This window comes from Lupinus angustifolius, chromosome LG15 (assembly GCF_001865875.1).
Source record: "Lupinus angustifolius cultivar Tanjil chromosome LG15, LupAngTanjil_v1.0, whole genome shotgun sequence".
NCBI classification, from domain to species: Eukaryota; Viridiplantae; Streptophyta; class Magnoliopsida; order Fabales; family Fabaceae; genus Lupinus; species Lupinus angustifolius.
This window is the reverse complement of record NC_032023.1, coordinates 15728564-15754288: the sequence shown is the minus strand read 5'-3', so window position 1 is coordinate 15754288 and position 25725 is coordinate 15728564. Positions and strand designations below refer to the sequence as shown.

At 30.3% G+C, this 25725-nt stretch overlaps 2 protein-coding genes across 2 annotated transcripts; one reads left to right on the top strand and one right to left on the bottom strand.

Annotated features, from left to right (window-relative positions):
• Nucleotides 1–778, bottom strand: LOC109327887 (agamous-like MADS-box protein AGL29). The gene has a single exon (XM_019561060.1). It carries the CDS (start codon nt 663–665, stop codon nt 171–173), a length of 495 nt encoding a protein of 164 aa, XP_019416605.1. The 5' UTR covers nt 666–778; the 3' UTR covers nt 1–170.
• Nucleotides 13307–24843, top strand: LOC109327612 (YLP motif-containing protein 1-like). Its single transcript, XM_019560789.1, has 9 exons — nt 13307–13583; nt 14186–14374; nt 15124–15216; nt 15314–15502; nt 15636–15738; nt 21043–21216; nt 21901–23687; nt 23798–24062; nt 24511–24843. The coding sequence occupies exons 1-9, from the start codon at nt 13338–13340 to the stop codon at nt 24633–24635; spliced, it is 3171 nt and encodes a 1056-aa protein (XP_019416334.1). The 5' UTR covers nt 13307–13337; the 3' UTR covers nt 24636–24843.

The window sequence follows — 25725 nt, the reverse complement described above, 5'->3', positions numbered from 1 at the left end:
TCAAGAAAACAAACCACACTATACTCATAACTTCTTTTATTTAATTTATGAATTCCATTTTCACTAACATGGAATAGAGTTTTCATGATTGAAAGATGGGACATAATGAAAATGGTACAAAGCATAATTATTATTTTTATTTTCCTTTTGATAACATGATTATGACTGAATTACACTATTGGTTCTTGTTCTTTAATCATCAGCATAGCTTCCACAGCCTCCATCTCATTAATACGTTCCTTAATGCTCCTCCTCATTTCCTCATAAACACTCAAATCTTCAACCTTCTCAAGTTCCTTCTTTTTTTGCTCTATGAGCTTATCAAGCTCCTCACCTTTCTTTTCCTCCTCATAAGTTTGATCCAAAATATCATCAAGTTCTTGACTCAACTTGTTCAAGGTTTCATCATTAGAAGATGAGTCACATTGAACAGCACTTGAGTTAAGTTCTTGATGAAGAATTTTGGCTGCAACAGAATCAACATTTGGGTGGCCATAAGAGTAAGGCTTGTTCCCATGAGAGAACATAACAATAGCAAGTTCACAACCACACATGATAGATAACTCATTAGCTTTCTTAAATAAGCCTGATCTACGCTTAGAAAAGGTTACTTGCCTTGTGTTCAGATCCTTCACCATCTTGATTTCAATCTTCCTACGACCCATGATGATGATGATTCCTTCACTTGTTTCTCACTATATTACACAACAAATATTAGAGAAGAGATTGAGTTATGGGATTATTGTCTTCACCAATACCCCATATTTATATAGAGTTACATACACATATTACTTGAGAGGTGAATTGGTTTTGGGTGTCTAATTACAGGTTCAATGTTTCTAATATTTAATATTGCAATTTCAAAAAAATATCAGTTTTGGACATTACTTTGACTAATATGGAAGGGTTTCAATATTTTTCCTTTTTGATAAAAATTCCATTTTCGTAATATTTTGGGCTTTTTTTAATAAAAAAGTGTTCTGCTATTGCAAAATTCATAATAAATGTTTTTACTTTTTTTGGGTACATGAATGTTTGTACTTTTTTAAAAAGAAACTTTATATTATATGTCATTGTAAATTTAGAAGGGGTTTGGTTTTTTGCCACGACCCCAATTGTCTTGTTGACATGTGTTTGTGTAGTTATCTTTTTTAAATTGAATGATATAATACACGTGCTGATTATCCTTTAATGTTTAAGTTTTACCCTGTGTTTTGCTTTGGAAAAAGAGATAAAGGGATTCAACTTTTACATCATATTAAATTACACTGACACTCATTGAGTTTTAGTAAAATTATATAAACTATCTCTCACTTTTCTACACCTACACAAATCTCCTCTATTTTTTGAACTTTCATTACATTGACCACCCATGCATAAGAAACATAAGAAATAAGTGTAATCTTTTAAACAAAAAATGTGACAAATGCAATTAAGTTAAACAAAACATGATATATTGTGTAGACAAATCTAAATAATATACAAATCAATGTATCTTTATTATTTTTTGTTGCAAAATGTATCAATTCTAAAGAAATATTGTTTAAATCGCTCTTATAATATAGTGTAACGAACCGAAAACAATAAAGAAATATTGACTCATATATTATTTGGACGTATCTCCACAATATATCATGTTTTGTTTAACTTAATTGCATTTGTCACATTTTTTGTTCAAAAGATTACACTTATTTCTTATGGTTAAGGGATAGTCAATGTAATGAAAGTTTAAAAATAGGGGAGGTTTGTGTATGTGTAGAAAAGTGAGGGGTGGTTTGTGTAATTTCACTAAAACTCAGGGAGTGTCAATATAAAAGGAAAATAAATAGTGAATAACTTGGATAAATTATATTTTATGGATTTAATATACTTATGGGATTCACTTACTTCATCCTAATCATCAATTCTATAGATATTTAATAGTTTAAATCTATTTACTAATTGAAATCATTTGATTTTCTTATAATTGATAACTATGATAAGGAGTAAGTTTAAATGGAGTAAGTGGATCTCTTATCTCCTCTTAATATATATATATATATATTGATAGAGTAAGTGTTCAGTGAATCATCTATTTGTAAGTTTTGTCTAATTGAATCAGGAGTGTTTATAGGATCACGGGCAACAAAGCTGACAAAAAAATAAGTAATTATAATTTGAAGATGAATCTATAGTATAAAAAATTTATTTTAGTTATCAATTTTAAAGAAATTTAATGGCTTGAATTAGTAAGTAAGTATAAATCATTATATTCCTCTAGAATTGATTGTTAAGATGAAGAGTAAGGATCTTCACTCAATTTGAGGAGGGATCGTCTTACTCTAAGTTTAAATTTATATGTTTAAATGTATATAAGTTCTTATTCAATTTATTCTAAGCTCTTATATTTGAATATAATATTTTATTATTTATTTTAATTTGATGAAATCGATTCAGTTTCTTTACCAAGTTTTTTATATTTTAATGTAAGAATGACGTTTATTTTTTTACATTTAATGAAGACTTTAAGATAAAAAATTATTTTGGTAAGTATTTTTTTTATAAATCCAACTAAGTCTGACCTGGTTAATCTTTATTGGAAATTTCTCGAGAGAGGTCAGATTCAAATATATCATTTTTTAATTATCATCTTACACTAAATGAAGTTCCATGAAACTGCCTATCATTAATTATTATTTCATCCATTAAATGTTACTATATCATTAATTGTTACTGCAATGATTTTTTTATCCAAAAAAAGAATATATTTTTTTAACCAGCACCAATTGAGTCAGTTACATCTGTATTTGAAAACGTTATCCCACAGCTTCTGTGTTGTATTAGTTAAGAGAATAAAACATTTCCTTATACCAGTAAATAAGTTATATTTTCTAGTTAGGAAAATATGATATTTGTACTATTTTGTTTTGTTGTAGAAATATTTTTATGAAAATGATTAAATATGATATATATCAAGATTTTAGAGGTCGTAGGAGATAATTTATCTTCTTATAATATAAGATATTTTATTCTTATTAGTTAACACCTCTTCTGTTTCTTTTATTGGTAATACCAGAGGTACTTCCTCATATTTTGATAAAAAACTAATTTCTTTTGAGGTGTATGACTATTTTTCCCAATAAGTATCGCTTGTAAGAATGGAACATTTGTCATTTCATTCATTTTAGGGATCTAACGAGACCTTACACCACTAAATCAATATCATATTAATCTGCTTCTTTAATACATTTTTATTATAAAAAAATGTGGAAAATCATATTAAATATTTCTAGTGCAACTTTAATAATTGAGTATATGAAATTTTAAAAATAATAATAAAATTATTTGTTATCCTACATGTTAAGTAATTCTACATAGAACGTAAATCTATATACTGATACTGTAAAAATTTATATAAAGTCAATACATTATTTATCATGGAGTTATATTACTTTATTTAAAAGTGAACGATAATTGAAAGTAAATAATGAGCGATACAATGACAATGTAAAAATTCTTACACTGATAATAGTTACTTTTTTTTCTCTTCTATGTCGTTTGAGTTATATGAAAATGTTAATTTGCATAAAAAATAATAAATCATATAGATGAAATTAGGGATGAATATGAACAAATTAAGGTTTGTCTTTTATCTAATTCTAAATGTTAGTTAATTTTATTAATTTGAACTTTATTTAAGTCAAATTTAAACACGAATTCAACTCTAGATTCCATTGAGTCTTTGTTAAGCTTGTAAGCTCTTAAAGTGATAGTTGGGAAACATCTTTGCCCTTCACTCCGCTTTGGAGAAGGATGTGACATATTTGGCAATGGTGTTCTAGGTATTCATATCCTCTATGAGTCAAAGCTCCTTCAGAATCCAAAACACAATTTCTTCGTACGTGCATGTTTGTGTTGATGATAAAAAAATTTCCCTGAGGTGATCTATTATTCATTTATTTCTTTTACAGTCATAAATTATCATAAGTTATATTTTTTATTTACAATATTGATATCCAGCTGTTTTTGGCATATTGATCAGATGCATGATATGATTTCCTTGTAAAGTCTTAGTTGTCTTTTTGGCTTTTATTATATGAAATTACTTCTAGTTGTTTTATGATGAATTTGATTTAGATGATGGATCCACTTACTTTAAGAGTAAGTTTTTTAAATTTAGTTTTCATCTTGACTTTCATTTCTATGGAAATCCAATAATTTAAATTAGTGAGTAGATTTAAATCATTAAATATTCATAGAATTGACTTACTCTCAGAATACATGGATATTCACTCTTTAATTCATATGGTCTGTAATTTTAAAGTGTTTGTACGACTTCTACATCATTTATTATTTATATTACTTTTGTTTAAGAATTAATGATAATTATATATAAATTATGGATGATGTATCCACAATATAAAGTAAACTTTACATGCATATTAAATCCTTTTATAATATACTCTTTTGGGTTTTTTTCTTAAGCGAAAATATATTAAAGAAACACAAGGGGTGCTAACCCAATACAAGAGAAAGATCATAAATTGATCTTTTTAGACGATATAGAAATACAAGCAATTGGGTCATTACACCAATTAGCAAAAAGTAAAGAAGTTGGAGCTACTTTTGATTGAAACCAAGACCAACATTGGACTTTGAGATTCATTATGTGCATAAAACTCATTGGCTTATTAGAGAATATGATATCATTTCTCATAATCTACATAGACCACACAACAACAAACCATATCATCCTCCACATCTCAGAACAACTAGTTCTATGATCAATAACATCATGCATGTTCAATGATTGTTGTAGGTTTCAGCTCATCAACTTGAAGCAACAAATGAACACCTTTCCAAATAGAAGATGCAAACTCACTAGATAGAAAAAGATGGTCAATTGACTCGTCATGGTTCTTGCAAAAAATGTCTTTCAATTCCTCAATCCTAAGAATAACTTGCCTTTTGAAAAGCTCAATCTTTGTAAGAATTCTATATCTAAGAAGTTTCTAGACAAAACAATATACTTTTTAATTTTGAGAGTCAATGATGGTTAATATATGAATGTGGATGATTTACAGACGGTGTAAAAAATAATTATACTATCAGTATATACATACTAAATCCACATTTAAACCTTTTTATATGTTGACTTCCAAAGTTTTATACATATTAATTAATTTTATTACTAAATAGTGTTACATTAATTAATTCAAAAGAGAAAACCATTAATTAATTGAGTATAAAGAGAAAATGAACATGTTCCACTAATAAAGGGTAATTTTGATAATTGTTACAAATTTGATGATATTAACCATATTAACCACAACTACCCAAAAGAATAATTTACATAAATTACTCTAATTGACTTCTTACATAATGATTTACAAGTCACGGTTGTCTTAAAAATGCTCCATAACCAAACTACTATTTTTATTTTGTCAAATGAATTTGTTAAATAAGCTCTACTTCCTATTTATCTATATTTATCCCACCTAAGGATTTTTTTATATTTATGATAAACTGGGTAAATGATATTTAGAAAGTTCTTACTCATTTTACCGTTTTTTAGAATGAAGAATTAGCAATTCAATAAGTAATTTTAAATTTAGAAGCTAACATTGTGTGTAAATTGTTTTTTTGTCGTTACCGTATATTTCCTCTCCCTTTGGACAAAAGATTATTCTCTTTCTCTGAGATTATAGTTACCAATTCAGATAAATATCTCCTAGAAATTAATCTTCCATCTTTAACCTTGTATAGTAAAGAACTTTTTTTGTTATTTAATTGTTCTTTTTTATAAGCATATATACTAAGACTGACATAAAGGTACCAACCTATTATAATTTACAGAAAATATCAATACAAATAACATGGTTAATATACTATTTGATAAAAGTGTAAAAAAAACTCAAATTTCTGAAAAAATCATAACCAATATATAATTTGAATCAAATCCATAATCTAAATGAAACTAATTTTCCCCTCCCTGGAAATTGCATCATTCCTCATATTTTTAAATAGAGCAAATAAGATTGAACCACAATATTCTCTACAAAAACTTATCTTTACCAATTTTATACAAGATTCTTGAACCTAAACAAAGCCACAATTGTGTCTAGAGGATAATCTGATTTTGGAGTTATGAGTAAAATCCCTCCCAAACATTAGATACAAAATGACAAGATATATAGATGATTTAAATGTTTAGACGCAAAATGATAAGATAGAAATAGATTATCTAAATATTCATCATGAAGCAAACAAGACATGTATCTCAAATTATCCACCCACCAATATTTAATAGTATGAGAAAATTCTAATCCATAAATAGGAATCATGTTACCCCTTTTTTATCTAGTTAATTAAGCATTCAAGGGATAAAGTGTTTCACAATATATCAATTGCGTTTCAGTAAGTGTTGAATTCCATGGTACCCCATTGCAAGAATTATTGAATAACTTCTTGAATCACCTTTTTGTTTGTTAAAACTCAGATTTTACAAGCAAGAAGGGAAAACTATTTAAGGAAACTAAAGTTAGTTTTTCTAACTAACTTAACAAACTGAAAAAGATAAAAGTAGAAAGTTGGGCCAAAGGAGAATAAAGCCCAATCTGAAAATAGAAGAACATATGAGCCTAATCACTTTCTTCATTCTTCTTAATTGCACAATTCCTTCCTTCTTTATCTTCCTCATCTTCCTTTTTCTTCATCACATGATGAGGATCATGTCCTAACTTCAACAGTAACACAACATAAACAAGCTAGACTAAAATGAAATGTGAGAGTGTTATTGAAAGAACCAAAAGCTATTGAGATCCATTCATAAGAAATGGCAGGTGTTAAAATTTTTCTCCAACTACAAATTAAAATAACCGATTAAAACAATTTTAAAGACCAACTTTCACCCGCACCTATATACAAGAAGAACATAACATGGAGATTACACAAAGTACCCACTATTTCACTTTAAAAGGGAAACATGGATATATAATAGAGGGAAAATTCTCTTCGTAACTGAGAGACAAGTTAATAATTTTGCTTTTATATTTTAGGATAAAATTCTCTTAGTAACATCACATTGTATCTAAAAGATAAAACTATTAGTATAATCAATATAGAAAATCAAATGAACAACCCTACTACTCTATAACATATAAAATAAGACTTTCTAAATATGAAAGCCCACGAAACTTTCACTCTTACCTTGTCACTACATCATTTATATTGTTTAATTATCAATTATCTTTGAATAAAATAATATAAATGAATAATGAATAATATATTAACATTATATAAATTTTTATATTTATATTACACTCTTAATTTATTGACTTCAAAATGATACCTTCTTCGTGCCATTATTACAACAACTCAATTGTTTTTTATCTTTTACTGATATATTTTTTTGGGGTTTCTGCTAGTACTGCTAGATTAGTTACACTCACACAATCTAAATTAGGTGCAATTTATTTTTTTCATTTTTTAAAATAAATTAGTTGCATTATTAAGCTGTAATTCTACCATACACACTTTTAATTATTTATCCTGTTTGTATATGGTTGATCACAAAATTCATAAAATAAAAGTTATGGTTGAATAATAAAAAATACAAATAAATATTTTTTTATTAGTATGAGTATCAACCCAGGTTGTTTTGGAAATCAAAGTTAAAAACTGAAAATTGGAAGAAAAGGTAGATCATGAGTCATATTTCATTTTCCCACTCAAAAATTAATCTCAGAAACAAAAACATCTAAATTAAAAAATGCAAAGAATTAATTTGACTGCCAGTCTTTGACCAAATTTCCAATTTAATAGGATATGTAATTAGGAAAAATAGTTAAAATTCAAAACAAATATCTATTTGTTTGAAACTAATTGACAATCCCAACCACTAAATTATAAATACTAGTTACTAATATTTATTAAATACAAAAAATAAAGAATACATGAATGAAACTCTATGACAGTGAATATTATTTAAAAAATAATGAGTAGGAAAATATTAATAAAGCATAAAAATTATAGAGTAAGAGTCTCTCAGCGGCGCGTGTTTAGAATTTCTTAAAAAAAACAAGTGATATATTTGATATATTGAGAAATAATAACTATTTTTAAATTTGTGAATATATCCAAACAATTGAATTTATCTAAAATTGATGATCAAAATATAAAATAAATTTAAAAACTTATTATCGGAGTTTTGATGAATCACTACTCCAACCTAATTAATATAACAACAAAAAAAGTAATTGGTTCACAATGCATTAGATTCAGCGTCATTTACAAAATCTTATTTTTAGATTATAAGGAGGGGCAAGGAAAGAGGAGAACAACAAATAGAAATCAGACTTTATCAAAGAAGGAAACTCAAGCAAGATCCTTAAGTAAGAAGGTCCACATTCTGATAATGGCCTCTAAAAAACATGGAGGAATCACTTTAAGTTTTAACTCCGATACTTTTTTGATAAAGAAAAATTGTATTAAATGAGTACAAGAGGTGCCCACCCAATATAAAAAAGAAAACAATTCGCTCAAATACTTTGGATGAAATTGAAAAGTTAGAATTTGATTCAATTTTTCTAGGAGTGGAATACATGCATTGTTAATGTAAAGATTTATACATACTCAATATAATATTCATTATTAATTGTATTAATTTTTTGAAGAGAAAATAATTATTATATATGAATGATGAGGAATAATTATACTATATGTGGATATATTTTTATGTCGAAAGAATTTGAGTGCTTTGTCTTCAAAATGATTTAATCAAGTTACATTCCCTCTAAGATTAATACATGTTGCTGAAAATCACACTGTACCCACTAATTCAATTGAAAATTGATCCTGATGCCAATATAGTATTATAATTATATTAATTATACAAATAAATATATTGATTAAATAGAGTTAAAATTAGTCATGCCGACTAATTTTTATGTAACCTATTTCGGTCACGCTTATATATTTTCATTTAAAATTAACTTTTTATCAATGTGGCTTAGTTTTTACCAAATTGTTTTGTGGAGGATAAAACATATGACTATTATATTTATTTATATTTCTAAAATATGGTCTATCATCAAATTAAACTTTTTATTATAGTAATAAAAATAGTTAATGCTTTATTAATTAATTTTCCAATTAACATTAATGTTGATATATGAGTATCTAACTTTACATTTATGTACTTTAATTAGTGAATCAATGTTTAAACTGCTATACCATCAAAATACTCTTCCTACTTTGATGACATGTACATTATTATTAATAACACTTGCTTATAATATTTATTTAAATATATATATATATATATATTATGCATATTTATAAAAATTTCAAAATACTTTTTTTACACTTAACTTAACTTTATTTTTTTTGGAACACTTTTAACAAAATATATATTTAAATATTTACGTCAATATTTACTATGATTTTATCGGAATTTAAAAGGATGTGCAATATTTGGGAAAAATGCAACTTATAAGTTGAAATTTTAAGAAAACATGTTGCAGAGCGTATAAGAAAAAAAATCATTTATTTTGTCAATTAATGATATAATTATTTCAAAAGTTCAATGAAACTGTTTTTAAGATAATATATGAATTTTGATTCAATAATAAAATAAAGATAAATGGTCCACCTATTTTTTTCCTTCTAAATACTTTGATATTTAATTCTCAGTACATTTTAGCTACTCCTATAATTATGCGATGGAGATGAAAGGTTAGGTAAAGCACTTGATACGATCATTTTACTTAATCTAAAATTATCATTTTGAGATTCTAATTAAAGAGAGAAACTTATATTGAGACATATGTATATAGAGATAAATCTATATAATCTTGATAACATATTAAAAATTTAATTTTGGTTAAAATTTAGTTATAAACAAAAAATTCTAAAAACATAAACACATTATATCTAAATATGAAGTGTCATATATACACAAGTTTTTTTTAGAAAGAAATTTGTTTATTTTTTAAAAAGGAATCAAAGTCTAAATAAGAAAATATTATTTCTATAGTAACAAGATAAAATGTAAAAAAATAAATCTAAAATACAGTCATAGAATAAATGAATTTATTTCTATAGTAATATAATTAAAATCTAAAAAACCAATATGGAAATTTCTAGAAAGAGTTCAAATCTAGAGTTTTGAAACTGAGTAATGAAATTTAGAGAGACATGTTTTGAAACTGAATTTCTCTCTCTCCAATGTAACAGAATTAATACTCAAAATTTAATACATAAACTTTGATATCGAAATATAAATTAAATATTAAAATTGTCTTTCATTCTTTATATAATTTAAAACTTAGAAATATATAAATTGCAGAGAAAATCAGAAACCGTGTATGAATTTTTTTTTATATAATAATATAAGTACTTTAAAAATGAAAGCAATTTTTTTTAACCAGTCTCTTTTTCTTCCTTCCTATGTGAGTTTTCTATTTTATCTGTTTTAAATATACTTTTTGGCATTTTGCATATTTTCATCTTTACCAATATCACTCACTTGCATGCAAATTCCCTCAACTTCATTATTACAATTCTCTTCTATCTTCTCTTCTCTTTCTTTCTTTCTTTCTCATTTAATCAGGTTCTTCACGTTCTTCTTCTTTCTACTCTTCACTTATCACCCAAACTTGCCTCTTGCTTGTGTTTGTGTTTATGTTTATTTGTTTATTTTTAATTGTCATTAAACATGGAGTTTTTAGTTCTTTCTCTAAACACTTGGAGATGTTAATTTTTGTTAGAATTTTGTATAATTTTTCTTTGGATTATGACTTGTCTGAAGTGCTTTTAGTGCAATACTAAACTCAACTATATTTTTTTATGTATCATCATTGTTACTCCTTTAAGCTTTGTGTTGTTTACTTTCTTTTGGTGGGGAGGTTTGATTGTTGACTATGTTAGGAAGAGGGAAGGTAATGAAAACATTTTGGGTTTTTAATGAATGTACAAAATTTCTTATTAGCAAGAAATTAAATGAATGATGAGTTGGGTCGTATCTATTTTTCATATGAAAGTGATCATATTTATGTTGTTTTAACCTTTCAATGGCTTTTCAGCAAGGAGCTATCATTTCTTTTCGGTGAAAAATGAGATTAGTCTTAGATTTTTTGTACTTTTGTGCTTTTGTTCCGAGAAAAGATACTTTGTACAACCTAGGTGAAGTAAGAAAGTTATGGTGCGGGTCCACCAGGGTGTTGTCTAAAGCCACTATTTGAGGAATTTGTGACTACCAAGTTTGTTTGTTTTTGTATTTTTATTTTCAATTTCTAAATATTATATAGAAGTAGTACCAATTATATAATGGAAATGAAGTATCTCCTGATATAAGGAGATAAGTTATCTCATTTTGCCAGTGAAATTATGACATGTGTCATGTTTCATCATTTTCTATAAAAATATTTTTAAAAATAAACAAAATAGCACACATGTCACATTTTTACTGGATAGATGAGATAAGTTATCTCCTGATATGAGGAGATACATTATTCTCTTATTTAATAATATATTGAACGAAACGATGTCATAATATTTCATCAAAGATCATGTTCATTAATAAAACATGATTTCTCAGTCTTTTTTTATCATTATTCTCTTATAATTTTTCTTGGTCTCACCATTCTTTTAGTAATTAGACTAGCTTCCATTTGATCTATTCTTCATGTCTAAACCACTTAACATTGCTCTATTATCTTTTCTACAATATGAATTATTTCATCTTTCTCTCTAATGCATTCATTTTACTCTACCTTCTTTTCTACAATAAGAATTATTTCATCTTTCTCTTTGATGCATTCATTTCTAATTATTGCATTGTGTGTTCCCTCATTCAACCCAAAAGAGAATCTATTCTTTTGTTTATATTCTATCCTCCAACATTGAGTCCCAACTAAAATTGCAGATTTTCTATGTTATAGTAAAACTTCTCTTAAGCTTGAGTAATACCTTTTTATCACAAACGATATATGAAACACTATGTTATTACATCTAACTCACTTGAATCCTATAATTCAAATCTCCACCAATTTCTCCATTATCTTATATGATTGACCCAAGATACCTAAGTCATAATTTTAAAAGATCCACACAAGATACCCACTTGAACCCTGTTATCTAATATCTAATATTAATATAATGTAGCAATATTGCTGTAACGTCTTATTTATTGTTTATCCGAAGATATAAATATCTCATATCGGTGAAGTTTTAATTTTTTTAACTTGTTTTGATTGAGAGACATTTTCATAGAATGGAAACAAAATGATCAATCAAATTTGTAGGTGTATGTTATTTGCAAGTTAATGTGTTATATTGTGTGTATGTATTTGGTTTTTGATTGAAGACTATAACGTTATTTATTTATTTATTTAAGTAAAGGGTGAAATAACACCCAATCATATATTAGAAAAGGCTCATACAAAGGATAGTTACAAGGATACAATCCTATTAAATTCATAAGAAATAAAGTTTGGAATTTCATTCCAATAGGTGTAGATCTCGAGAAAATTCCATAGTTAACCAATTTGTTTGTACACACCTTTCCTTCTCTGAAAATGTGAGTTATTCTGCAATCTATAGATATCATAAGCTTGTTGTAGTAAGGCCAGTAGTTTAATAATTGCTAGGAGGCTTTATAAAACCTTTGAAAATGTCTACCACCAACATTGAAGACTATATAACGTTGTCTGATAAGGATTTCTTAGATGTATGTATAAATTGGAGACTGTACTCAAACTATTAGTCATACTTTCCCGGCATAGTTACTTACTGATCTTATTGCTTCAACTTTGCTTCCAAGTTCCAATAAATGTTGACCTGAATATAACAAAAACAATTGGTTAGAAAATATGTCAGCTTCATATGCATTCATCATGTTAGGGTTCATAACTTCATATTCATAGCAGAATTTTAGTAAATGTGGAAGTTAATATGCTTGTTTAGCTCTTACTTTCTTGCAATATATATGTTCTTTATTGATTTTTACATTGTGGTCATCAAGTGGCCATGACAGAAACATATTGTAAGATTGAATATATTTATGCACATTTGTTTAGCTTCTAAACTCCTTCACTTAGAACTAATTTTGTTATATTTGTATATCAAATTTTGAACATCTTATTGCTGCATATATTCACCTCTATCTCTCTTATTTTAATTCTGTTTCTGCATACACACTTTTTAAGTAACACACAAAAAACACTAAGGACACTATATATTGTCCCAACTTAAGTTGTACATTTCAGGAAACAAATCTAATTAACCAATTCTTTCACTTTCTTTTTCCATAAGCAGACGGGTACAAGGACTTGTTGAACACAGAAGGGTATTAAAAAATGGTAACATTTTGGATGGATAATCAAGAAAGAAGAGCCATAGTGAATGGTTCTATTCCAAATGGTCTCTTGTCCAATAAAGCATCCTCTCTTACTAAGGAACTTGAACGAAAAAGATGTAATGAACTTGAAAAGAGAACAGCATTGCTGCTTAACCAGTTTCTACCAAACCAACATTTAGAAGATATGAGAAATTCTGTTGTAGCTTACTTACGACGCCTGATCATGAATTCTGTCCCTTGCCAGGTTCCAAATTTCTGCTTCATGGTTTGCCTTGTTAATTGTTTAAGTATATCAATGTTTCATTTATTTCATGATCTTCTTTCGCATTCTATTTTATGGTACGTCATTATGTTGGTGTATTCTAGTAACTTGTTATATTTAGTTAGTTTTTCTATTTTAGGGCTATCCTAATAGTTCGATTTGTGTAATAAAATAGATGTTAATAGAAATCTGAGGCCTTTCCAATTATGTTAATATTTAAGCTTATAGATTCTACCTTTTTTTATTATGGATAAAGGAAATTGAAGTTGTAATTGACTATAGATAATTAATTGAAATAATAATGTTATGTCGTAATTGAAATAATAATCTTATGTGACTATACTTTTTTTAAGGTATGGGATCTAATTACCCTAAGTTATTTCTAGTGCTAGCTAGATATTGTCATGTGTGATGGAAGTAGTGCATCGTATACAGTCTGTTTTATATGGCAATCATTTATTTGTCACGATTTTCATGCATCCCTAAATACTAAAATGAAGTTTTATAGTCTAATGTTAATGCTTGTATGAATCATGTGCTACCTTTGTTACCACAGGCCTTCATTTTTATTTATTGTTACACAGGTTTTCATATTTGGGTCAGTACCATTGAAGACTTATTTACCAGATGGAGATATTGATCTAACAGCTTTCAGTGACAATCAAGAATTTAAGGATAGTTTGGTCCATGCGGTAAGGGGTGTTTTAGAAAGTGAACAGAAGAATGTCAATGCTGAATTTCGTGTCAAAGAGGTCCAATGTATAGAGGCAGAGGTATGTGTTTCTTAATAGATGGATTTTAGTTCCATAACCCACTTTCATATTTGAGAATAGTGTATATAAATCTCATGCAATCGTTAGAAGGAATATTATTGATTTCCATTTTCTAGTTTCACTGTTTAAAGGTAATTATTTGAGTGATGTGAAATTTGTTAGTGGCTTCTAAGATAAGTGGGGTCTTGCCCTTTTTCCTTGAATTACTTATTAGTGAGAAAAGATGAAATATAATTAACTTATTTTAAGTAGTATTTATATTTCAGTCATATATATATATATATATATATATGATCATTATAGAGACTAGTGTGTACAGGCACTTCGTGCCTGCTGGTCAATATTATATGGTACTACATATTCAATTTTTATATATTTTATTTTTAGAATTATAATGTATTTGTTATAATTTTTATGTATTTATGATAATGTTCAATTTAATGTGAAAGATATAATTAATTAATACGTTGGTGATGTTTATTTATGATTATATGATCTTTTTGTAAAAATTAAATAATGTGAATGGCAAAATAGGAAATAAAAATTACACCCATGGTAAAAGTTACACCATGTTTTGTCTTTATATATAGTATATATAGATGAAAAAACCAAGACAAGATGTTTTATTAGATCGTCTTTTTTCGAAGATTTGTATAGTAAAATTATTAATTTCAACCATGATATTTATTTTTGTTGTGAAAACTTACAATCTTACCCTTGACATGTTTCTAATTGTTGTTCAATGGAAGGTGACAGTCCTAAAGTGCCTAGTGGATAAATTTGTCGTGGACATATCTTTCAATCAAATTAGTGGTTTATGCAAGCTTTGTTTTCTTGAGGAGGTAATTTTATTTTGACAAATGTTTTAATCTTCAATCACATATTTATTTTCAATTTGGAATTAAAGTTCTCTAACATATAGTTATTAATTTGTTCCAGGTTGATAATCTAATAGCACATTATCATTTATTCAAGCGCAGTATCATATTGATAAAAGCTTGGTGTTTCCATGAGAGTCGCATTCTGGGTGCTCAACATGCACTTATTTCATCTTATGCACTTGAAGTTCTAGTCTTATACATATTTCATCTTTACAGTGATAAACTTACATTTGCTGGACCACTTGAGGTGACAAATTAACTTGTTTCCTTTTTTTATATATTTAAACTTGTTTGCTTTGGTATGTATATTACTGCAGCTTATTAAGGAGGATAATGGCTAAAATTTATGTTAATTTTCCTATTGCTTTCATATATGTCAGGTTCTTTTTCGATTTCTGGATTTCTTCAGTAAATTTGACTGGCAGAACTATATCATTAGCTTGTGGGGACCAATCCCTATAAGTTCACTTCCTAATATCAAAGGTATGTAAAAATAGTTTTTAATGTTGGTCATATAATCTATGTTAGATTTTAGGAAGAAAAGAATGAAAGATTTAGAAGAGAAGAATGTAAAAAATTGTATATGATCAATGGATTTCATCATTATTGAAAAAGAAGGTTATATACTATTTATAGTAAGCTTTCAACTAACTAAACAAAATTTTAAAATTCTACTTGCTAAAAACAGAAAGTGTTAGTTTAATCATAACTAACACTTAATCTCTCAATTTCACACACATGGCTTAGATTACAAAGAGTTTCTAACACTCTCCCTTAAGCTAAGTGTTTGTAAGCTGCTATTCCCATCTTCTTCTTCAAGTCTTCGAATCTGCCAAGCTTCAATGGTTTGGTGAATGCATTAGCAAGTTGCAATTCAGTCTTCCAATACACCAATTTTAGCCTTTCCTTGTTCACTAGATCTCTAAGAAAGTGGAATCTGATTTCTATATGTTTACTCCTACCATGACTCACCGGGTTTTTAGCCATGCTAATGGCAGATACATTGTCTATCCTTAATTGCAGAGGATTCTTCAACTTGATCTTCATTTCTCTCATTAATTCCTCGAGCCAAATTGTTTGACATGAAGCATAACATCCTGATATGTACTCTGCCTCACAACTAGAGAGAGCAATCACTGGTTGCTTCTTGGAACACCATGAAATTGGAGCATTGTTCAATAGGAATAGATATCCTGGTGTGTTTTTTCTTTCAACTAAATCTCCTCCATAATCTGAGTCTGAAAACCCAGCTAGCTCTAGTTCTGGTTTCAGTGTTTGTGTTCCAACTGGAAATAGAGTACCTTAATCGAGTGTACCTTTGACATATCTCAGAATCCTTTTGGCAGCTACTGTATGAGATTTCCTTGATCTGCACATGAATCTACTCACAAGCCCAACACCATAAGAAAGATCTGGTCTGGTGTTGCACAAATATCTCAGGGATCCAACAATCTGTTTGAACAAGGTCTCATCTACTACTTCACCATCTTCATCTTTTGTTAACTTCACATTTGTTTCAACTGGATTTGTTACTGAGTTGTAAGAATCCATGTTGAATCTTTGTAGCAGATCACTTGCATATTTCTTTTGGTGCATTAGTAAACTAGTAGAAGTGTATGAGAATTCCATCCCAAGGAAGTAGCTTTACTTCCCTAAATCTATCATTTCAAATTCTACTTTCATGATCCTCTTAAACTCCTCAATTCTCTTTAGATTTGATCCAGTGATGACTAGATCATCAACATACAAGCAAAGGATCAATAAGTCTCCATCATCATTATCCTTTACATATACTCCATACTCCACTACACATTTTTTAAATTTGAGTTTGAACAAAAAGGAATCAATCATTTTGTTCCATGCCCTTGGAGCTTGCTTTAAGCCATATAATGTATTCTTTAGCTTATAGACTTGCTGCTCCTTTCCTCTCATGATAAATCTAGGTGGCTGTTGTACATAAACTTCTTCTTCCAAGGGACCATGGATAAATGTAGACTTTACATCTAGTTGATATAGTGGCCAGTTCCTTGCACAAGAAATTCTTACCACCAACCTTATGGTCTCAATCCTAGCCACTAGAGCAAATACTTCTGAGTAATCCACATCCTCTCTTTGAAAAAATCCTTTGGCCACCAATCTTGCTTTGTGCTTTGATATGGTTCCATCAGGATAGAGTTTTTGCTTAGAAACCCATTTTACTCCAATCTCGTGTTTTCTTTTTGGAAGATCAACCAAGCTCCAAGTCTTGTTTTTTCTCAATGGATTTGAGTTCTTCAACCATTTCTTCCTTCCATACAAAGTGTTCAAGGGCTTCAGTCTCATTAATTTGTTCTGCCCAGGCCATTAGTGCTAAGTGCACTAAGTCACCTTCATCACTTATTTGGTAATCATAGTGCATTTCATAGTCATTGAACCTAGTAGGCATTGATCTTGTCCTTCTTGATCTTTGATCAACTGGTTCGTTACTGATTTCTTCTATTATCTCTTCCGAGTTTCCCTCTACATCAGTGATTTCTGGTATGGTTCTTAAATTGGTTGTCATTTCCTTCCAATTCCAGTTTTCATGTTCTAGCACAATCACATCTTTGTTGATTTGCACCTTGTTTCTCATGGGATCGTAGAGTTTGTAGGCACCTGTAGGATGATAACTAATGAATACCATTGCTTCACTTTTGTCTTGAAGCTTAGTTCTTCTTTGATATGGTACATGCTTGTATGCAAGTGATCCAAACACTTTTAAATGATATACTTCTGGTTTCTATCCATTCCAGGCTTCCCTAGGAACTTTTCCTTCTAACTTCTTTGTTGGACTTTGGTTTAGAATATAGACTGAGGTTGATACTGCTTCACCCCAGAATTTTTGTGGTAGGCATTTCTCTTTGATCAAGCTTCTTGTAATATCCATTATTAATATGTTTCTCCTTTCAGAAAGTCCATTATGTTGAGGTGTATAAGGAGTAGTGACTTCATGTCTAATGTCGTTGAGTTGGCAATGTTGCTCAAATGCATTGGATGTAAATTCACCTCCTCCATCTGTTCTGAGGATCTTTACCTTCTTTCCACTTTATCTTTCAACTAATGCCTTAAACTTTAAGAAATATCCAAAGGCTTCACTCTTTTGCTTCATTACATACACCCATATCATCCTACTGAACTCATCAACAAAGGTGATAAAATACTTGTTTCCAGCCAATGATGGTTCCTCAAATGGTCCACACACATTTGAGTGTACAACTTCCAAGACTCATCTTGACCTCATGCTTGAGTGAGTTTGGAATGACTTTCTGGTTTGCTTTCCAGCTAAGCAAACTTCACACATATCTTTATGTAGTGTTATTAAAGGAATGTCATGAACCATATTAGTTGAACCAAGTCGATACAAACTTTTGAAATTTAAGTGGCCATACCTTAAGTGTCATGACCAACTTTCTTCATTAGCTTCTATTGTAGTGAGGCATTGAGCATTAGTAGCCTTAATATTCACCTAAATGTTCTATTCTTGGTCAGCTTGCTTCTCAGAATCGGTTTTTTCTCAGCATCAAACACCTCAACTTGGCCATTTCTCATCACTGTTGTGAATCCCTTTTGAACAAGTTGCCCAATGCTGAGTTGGTTGTATTTCATTCCAAGAACAAAAAGCACATCTGAAATTAGAGCTTTGGATCCATTGTTCCTCAGAATCACAACATCACGTGCTCCTTCTACTTTCAAGATGCTATCATCTACAAACTTCACTTTGCTCTTTCTATTTAAGTCAAAATCTATGAGCCATTCTTTATGACCTGTCATGTGGTTTGAGCACCCTAAGTCAAGGTACCATCACTCAAGGTGAGCATCTTTTGCTGAATTTGTAACCATCAAAGTTAGTGGCTCTACTTCAGGATCTTCATGTGTTGTAAAGGCCTTTTTGTCATGCAGATTCTTTTGTTTTCCTTTCTCAACAAAACACTCATAAGAGTAGTGTCCTGTTCTATGGCAATTGAAGCACTCAATATTCTTCTTATCATACTTTCTTTGTTTATGAATCCTTTTTTGCCTCCTTTCCTTTCTGAAGGATTTGGCCAGTCATAATTTGGTTTGATCTTCTTTCCCTTCCACTTCTTACCTTTCTTCCTTTCATCATCTCTGAAATGAGTTATCTTTAAGGCGTGTTCACTACCTTCTATTAGATTTCTATCCATGAGCCTCATCTCATGTGCTTCTAGTGAGCTTTGAAGCTCCTCGATCCTCATTATTGAGACATTTTTTGACTCCTCAATTGCTACAACAATATAGTCAAAATTTTGAGGCAAAGATCTCATGATTTTCTCAATGATCATGAGATCTGTGACTACTTTACCACACTCTTTCATTTGGTTTGTAATTGTAATTACCTTAGTGAAGTAATCTCCAACCTTGTAATTCTCCTCCATTTGAATTAGCTCGTATTGCCTCCTTAGTGTTTGTAGTTTCACCTTTTTTATCTTGTCTCCACCGGAATGGCTTCGAATTAAGATGTCTTAGGCTTCTTTACCTGTTGTGGCATTCTGAATCTTCTCAAAATGGGTGTCATTAACACAATGATGCAATAAGAATAGTGACTTGTTATCCTTTTTTTTGCTTCTTTAAACGTGGTTCTTTGACTCTTTGTGGCTTCAGGACCAAGTACAATAACTCCATTCTCAACAGCCTCATTTACGTCTTGAAAGTTGAACAACACCTTCATTTGTGTGTTCCAACGATCCCAATTTCTCTTAGTGAGAATAGGTAGACTCATTGATGGAAGATTGCTGCCATTCCCAACCATTATAGCTTAGTTGTCCTTAGCACAGATTTCTCAGCCTTCTTGCACGCCTTTTAATCCAAGATCAAAAGATTCAGAATTTCCAATTGATTCACACTTAGTGAATGCTTGAGTTACTCACACTTAATCGTAGCAGAAGGAGATTGTTTGAAGAAGAAGAAGAAGAGATGTTTTGGAAGCGTAATTCCAGGATAGCAACGTGCTCTTGATACCAAATGTTAGATTTTAGGAAGAAAAGAATGAAAGATTTAGAAGAGAAGAAGGTAAGAATTGTATATGATCAATGGATTTCATAATTTTTGAAGAAGAAGGTTACATACTATTTATAGTAAGCTTTCAACTAACTAAGCAGAATTTTAAAATTCTACTTGTTAAAAACAGAAAGTGTTAGTTTAATCATAACTAACACTCAATCTCTCAATTTCACATATGGCTTAGATTACAAAGAGTTTCTAACAATCTAATCCTCAATAACTCATATTTGTCTTCCTCTTACAACTTAAAAAAATGTAGTAATGTACCTATTATTAAAACTGACTACTTGGTTGTATGATGTGGCTATAATATTATCATTGCATACTTATGATGAACCATATCACATCACAATTATAATACAATAATAAATTACAATAATATGGTCGCAACCCAATGTATTGAATTACATTTGGGTTACATAAGACCACATCAAATTTTAGAATATTATTTTAATCACAAAAATATTAATATCTTAATGGCCGCGGCAACAACAACAATTGCAGTAATCTTGATCATGATCGCAATTGTGATGACTACTACAATTAAAAACACTATGCATCTGCCTATAATTAGGACTATTCACAATGTCAAAAAAACCATGATATCTGTGGTTTTCATTACAATAACGGTCTAAATTAATGCATGAAAGGTGTTGGACAGAATCAAATGAATAACATTAACATGCATGTTCTAATTCATTGTGGCTGATAAACTTTTTTCCGTTCTTTCTGCAATAAAAATCATTACAGCGGAACCTCCACACAGTCATTGCCGAGAGTTACTGCTACAAGGAGATTTTCTTATTGCTTGCAAGGTCCATTATGGTGTTACTCGAAGAAGTCAAGAACCTTTTATTGCTAAACACATGAACATAGTAGATCCTTTGTGTGAAAACAACAACTTGGGTCGCAGCATCAGTAAGGGTATTTATCTCTTAAACCCTACCTGTAACAATTCTCTTTCCTAAAGATGATGATTCTATTCCACTTGAAATATGTTAGTTTTAAAAAGAAGACTTTTTAATGAGGAACAAAATTTTCATTAATTTGTTTCCTTCAATGCAGAACCTACTACATATAATATATTCTGAAGCAAAATATAATCATTTTCATTCATTATCTTTAATTATTTTTTTTTCATTTGGTTCCCAATATTTTTTATTATTTTCAATTTGGTTCTTTATTTTGCAAGGCCAGACAATATACTTCAAACCCTAAGGAAAACAATGATGTGCAACAATTTGGTAACACATGTCACTTATGTGGCTATAATGTGAAAATGACATGCAATGATGCAGCACAACTAGTAACACATTATCCTTTTGTTAGGGAAGTGGCAAATTTATAATGTGGTAACTACAGTGGTACATGATTTGCAATATTAAATTTATAAACAAAAACCAAAATATAAAGTATAAAGTAAAAAAGGAATAGAGATAAGGGATGAAAATGCATATTTTGCTAATATTATCGATACATGCTTTTTTTAAGTTGAATTTTTTTGCTATTAAATTTGGTATTTGGCTATTTGGATTGACAGAAGTTTCTTTACACATTTCTCTCAAAATAAGTGTGTTGTCTGATTTTTTGTTATAATCTCCTCTACAGGAAACTTCTATAGGATAAGGAGTGCAATTGGTTTAGGTGCTCAGCGGCTAATGAGATTGTTTACTTGCACAGAAGAGAAAATAACAGCTGAGTTTGATTATTTCTTCAAAAATACATGGGATAGGCATGGGAATGGTCACTGGATGGATTTACACTGTTACAATCAGCATGTAAGAAATACTAATGCTAAAAGTTCAACTCATCATGAATCTGAGTTTGAAACCATTGATGTATCTTCTGCAACTTTAAGCATAAGGTCTAGTGACATGAAAAGGGCACTTATTGGTAAAGATAAAGGTCCTATGTATCTATCAAATGAAGTTCATGCCATGCATCAAGTTCCTTCACAAGATTGCCAAGTATCTGTTGATGAGGCAATGAGGTTGCATCATAAAGAGTGTGATTTTATGTATCTTACACAAACTTCCAAGAACCAAAGTGTCAATGGATATCTTCAAGCACCCTTTAATGTGATGAGTTCAAGTAAACTACCTTTTACTTCACCACCACTTGGTTTCATTCAAACACCACCACCTGGTTCCCCTCCACCACAACCATCACTGCCTGGTTTGACTCCAGCACTAGCACCACTACCTGGTTTCACTCCAGCACCACCACCACCTGGTTTCACACCAGCACCAGCAGTACCACTACCTGGTTTCACACCAGCACCACTACCTGGTTTCACTCCAGCACCACCACCACCTGGTTTCACACCACCACCACCAGAACCACTACCTGGTTTCACTCCAGCACCACCACCACCTGGTTTCACACCAGCACCACCAGAACCACTACCCGGTTTCACTCCAGCAGCAGCACCACCTGGTTTCACACCAGTACCACCAGAACCACTACCTGGTTTCACTCCAGCACCACCACCACCTGGTTTCACACCAGCACCACTAGCATTACTGCCTGGTTTCACTCCAGCACCACCACCACCTGGTTTTGAACATCCAAAATCACCTGCTGTTCCTCCTGTAAATGTCACTTCTTGGAGCAACAACATGCCTTATTCAGATCAAGATGACAACAGTAGTGAAGGCCTTTGGTCTGAGCAAGACATGGATGGTGGTTCCAGCTCTTGTAATTCATCTTTCCGGAATAGTTCAGGTACTAGTTATATGCCAAGAGATTATTGGGATACTAGTGATGATTCTCTCCCTCCAAACTCAACAAAGGGCATTGTTACTTCAAATGTTAAGGATAATCAACTAGCCAATCATATGAAATGGCCAATGGTTGTGCCTAATTCATCAAGGTTCAGTCCTGGTTCAAACCAGAAAGGTGTTGATAACCCTTGGTTACTATCATCTGCATTTGGTTCAAATTCTGATCTAGTCAAATTGAATTCTTCTCCGAAATCCAGACACCAAAATCCTTTCCCTATGACTAACTATAGCAGCCCTGGTGCAACTTCAGAGCCTTGTGTTGTAAGACTATTTCCTGATATTTTAAAAGCTGATTTTTTGAACCATTGGCATAATTTGGTACATGCAAGGCTTTCTGAGAATCCACAACTACAAAGGCATTTCCCTTATCTACCTGCTCCTATATTTTATTATCCACCCTTGCCTGCAAACTCTCCTTGGGATATTGCTCCTTCAGATTTTATGAACAACATGCCTCATGTTCCTCCTCCTCTCATATTTTCTATTCTGTCAAACCAGTTTCCTAATCATGGCTTCAATCCATCTCTTAATAATAGTAATGTTGATTTGGCTCGCGGAGATAGAAGTAATGGCGGGATTGGTACTTTCCTTCTAGATCCAGTGAGTTACCAGGTTAATATCTCTACAATGTGTTGTTTATATATTGTGAATGTGCTACATGAAGGGTCTAATAATATGCACTTTGTGTTGAGCATAACTTGCTTTTAATATTGAATTTGCAGAATAGGTATTACATGGGAAGGAATCATTCTATTACCAAATATGAGGAGGTAAAAAACAGATTTAAAAGGAATGAGGGTAGAAAGGGAGATCATCACCATTCAGATGAAAGGTATCGCCGAAGTGTTCACTTCAAGAACTTCCATCACAACACTAAACATCATAAAAGGTTCAATAATGAAGCAGCTTTTCATACTCCTACATTTGATAACAATTCAGATGTCATTGTGCCAGATAACAATGAGGATCCCCTTGTTCTTATTGATGGTAAGCTATCTCCACCATACCTTTTCAATTTATATGATGTATCGATATAATAAAGGGTAGGTAAATGCTTTTGATCAAGGAATAAACAATACCAGTTTTTTTTTTAAAATAAAATAAAGAAAGTAATCTATTTAATATGTCACAGATGCTAAGTGGTGCCTGCACTAATCAAGAAATGAAAAAAGCAAGTTTTTATTGGGAACTTTACTATATCACTTATCTACATGATATATACTTCACTTATTAATGAAAATTTTAAGGTTTTATTTACCTGACTATTACTTTAGGAACTGCATACTTGGTTTTGGAACAAAAATTTACTCATTGATTAGCAAGACCATAAAAGAATAGGTCATGATTATAATGAGTGACTTGAGTTTGGTTTTCTTGATCCACTTAGTCACAAATGATGCATCAAACCAAGGTGAAAGCTCACAGAGTAACTTAGTCACAAATGAAGCATCAAACCAAGGTGAAAACTCACAGAGTGCTGCTAATGAGATTGAAAATGTTGAAGGAGATTCTGCAGATCCTTCTCCACATCAGCCACCAGCATCTGATCCACCTGAGTAAGGCTGTATTTTCTCTCCTTTATTTTTTTGCTAGGGCAGTGCTTGTTTCCATTTTCATTAAATGGTGAATAAAATAAAATTAATTTGAAGTTTAATTGATATCAGTTGCTGCTATTCATAGCTTGGATTACACAGGTAATAATGGTTGGATACTCAGTTATTCAAGCCTATAAAACACTATTTTCAAGTATCTTGATTTAGTATTTGCTTGGTTTCTTGCCATTTGTGTTTGTTTTCCTTAAACTCTTTCGTGATTTCACTAATGAACTTGGTGTAGTGAACTATGTCATTGATGATATGCCTAATATGTATTTTTACATGTTTCCCCGATTAGTCCATATTCTCTATCATCTTTAGTGATATGCATTCTTAGTTTCAAACAACATTCTTTGCATGATAAGAGTATCCTTTCTAACCTGCAATGGCTAACTAGCCTTTGTGACACTTAACATGAAAGGGAGAAAAGGAAGGTAGCACAAAAAATATACCATAGTGTGTAGTGTATAACTGGTGTGGATTGCTATTGTTGAATGTGGCATATTATAGATTATTGTGTTATAATCTTTATCAGAATTTTGTGTAATCTTTATGATGATTTAATATCAGATTCAACAAGACACAAGATGAGGATGTTTCAATGACACAAGATGAGGATGTCTCAATGACACAAGATGAGGATGGTTCAATGACACAAGATGAGGATGGTTCAATATTCAACATTGCTGATTTCCCTCCTCTGCGCTAAGGCATGAAGAGATTCTAGCAGTTCAGATAATTGCATCATCTGTTGTTTACAACCTTTGTCTAGAATTGATATTTCTAGCAAAACGATTTACCGCTTTCAGCAAATGAGTTTTTCTTCAGTTTCTTGTGAATTTGTTCTTGATCTCTATGATGAGATTAATTGTTTTTCTTGAACAATCTCTAGCAAAACAATTTATAGAGTCTGTTTCCTTTATAACTTAATATTATGTGGTATCAAGTTTCTTGTGTGATGTTCTTCATTTAAGATTTTGTTTATGGTTTTAAATTGCCGTTGTGATCACATTTACCACAAATGAAGCAAATTATGAGAGAATATAAAATGTGGT

What these genes read in the sequence shown, in the direction of transcription:
- LOC109327887 (XM_019561060.1), bottom strand. Translation starts at nt 665, where the DNA reads ATGGGTCGTAGGAAGATTGAAATCAAGATGGTGAAGGATCTGAACACA.
- LOC109327612 (XM_019560789.1), top strand. Translation starts at nt 13,338, where the DNA reads ATGGTAACATTTTGGATGGATAATCAAGAAAGAAGAGCCATAGTGAAT. An exon ending in TTCACTTCCTAATATCAAAG is followed by an intron (nt 15,739 to 21,042) that starts GTATGTAAAAAT and finishes AAATCATTACAG; the next exon opens with CGGAACCTCCACACAGTCAT. An exon ending in TCCCCTTGTTCTTATTGATG is followed by an intron (nt 24,063 to 24,510) that starts GTAAGCTATCTC and finishes AGAGTAACTTAG; the next exon opens with TCACAAATGAAGCATCAAAC.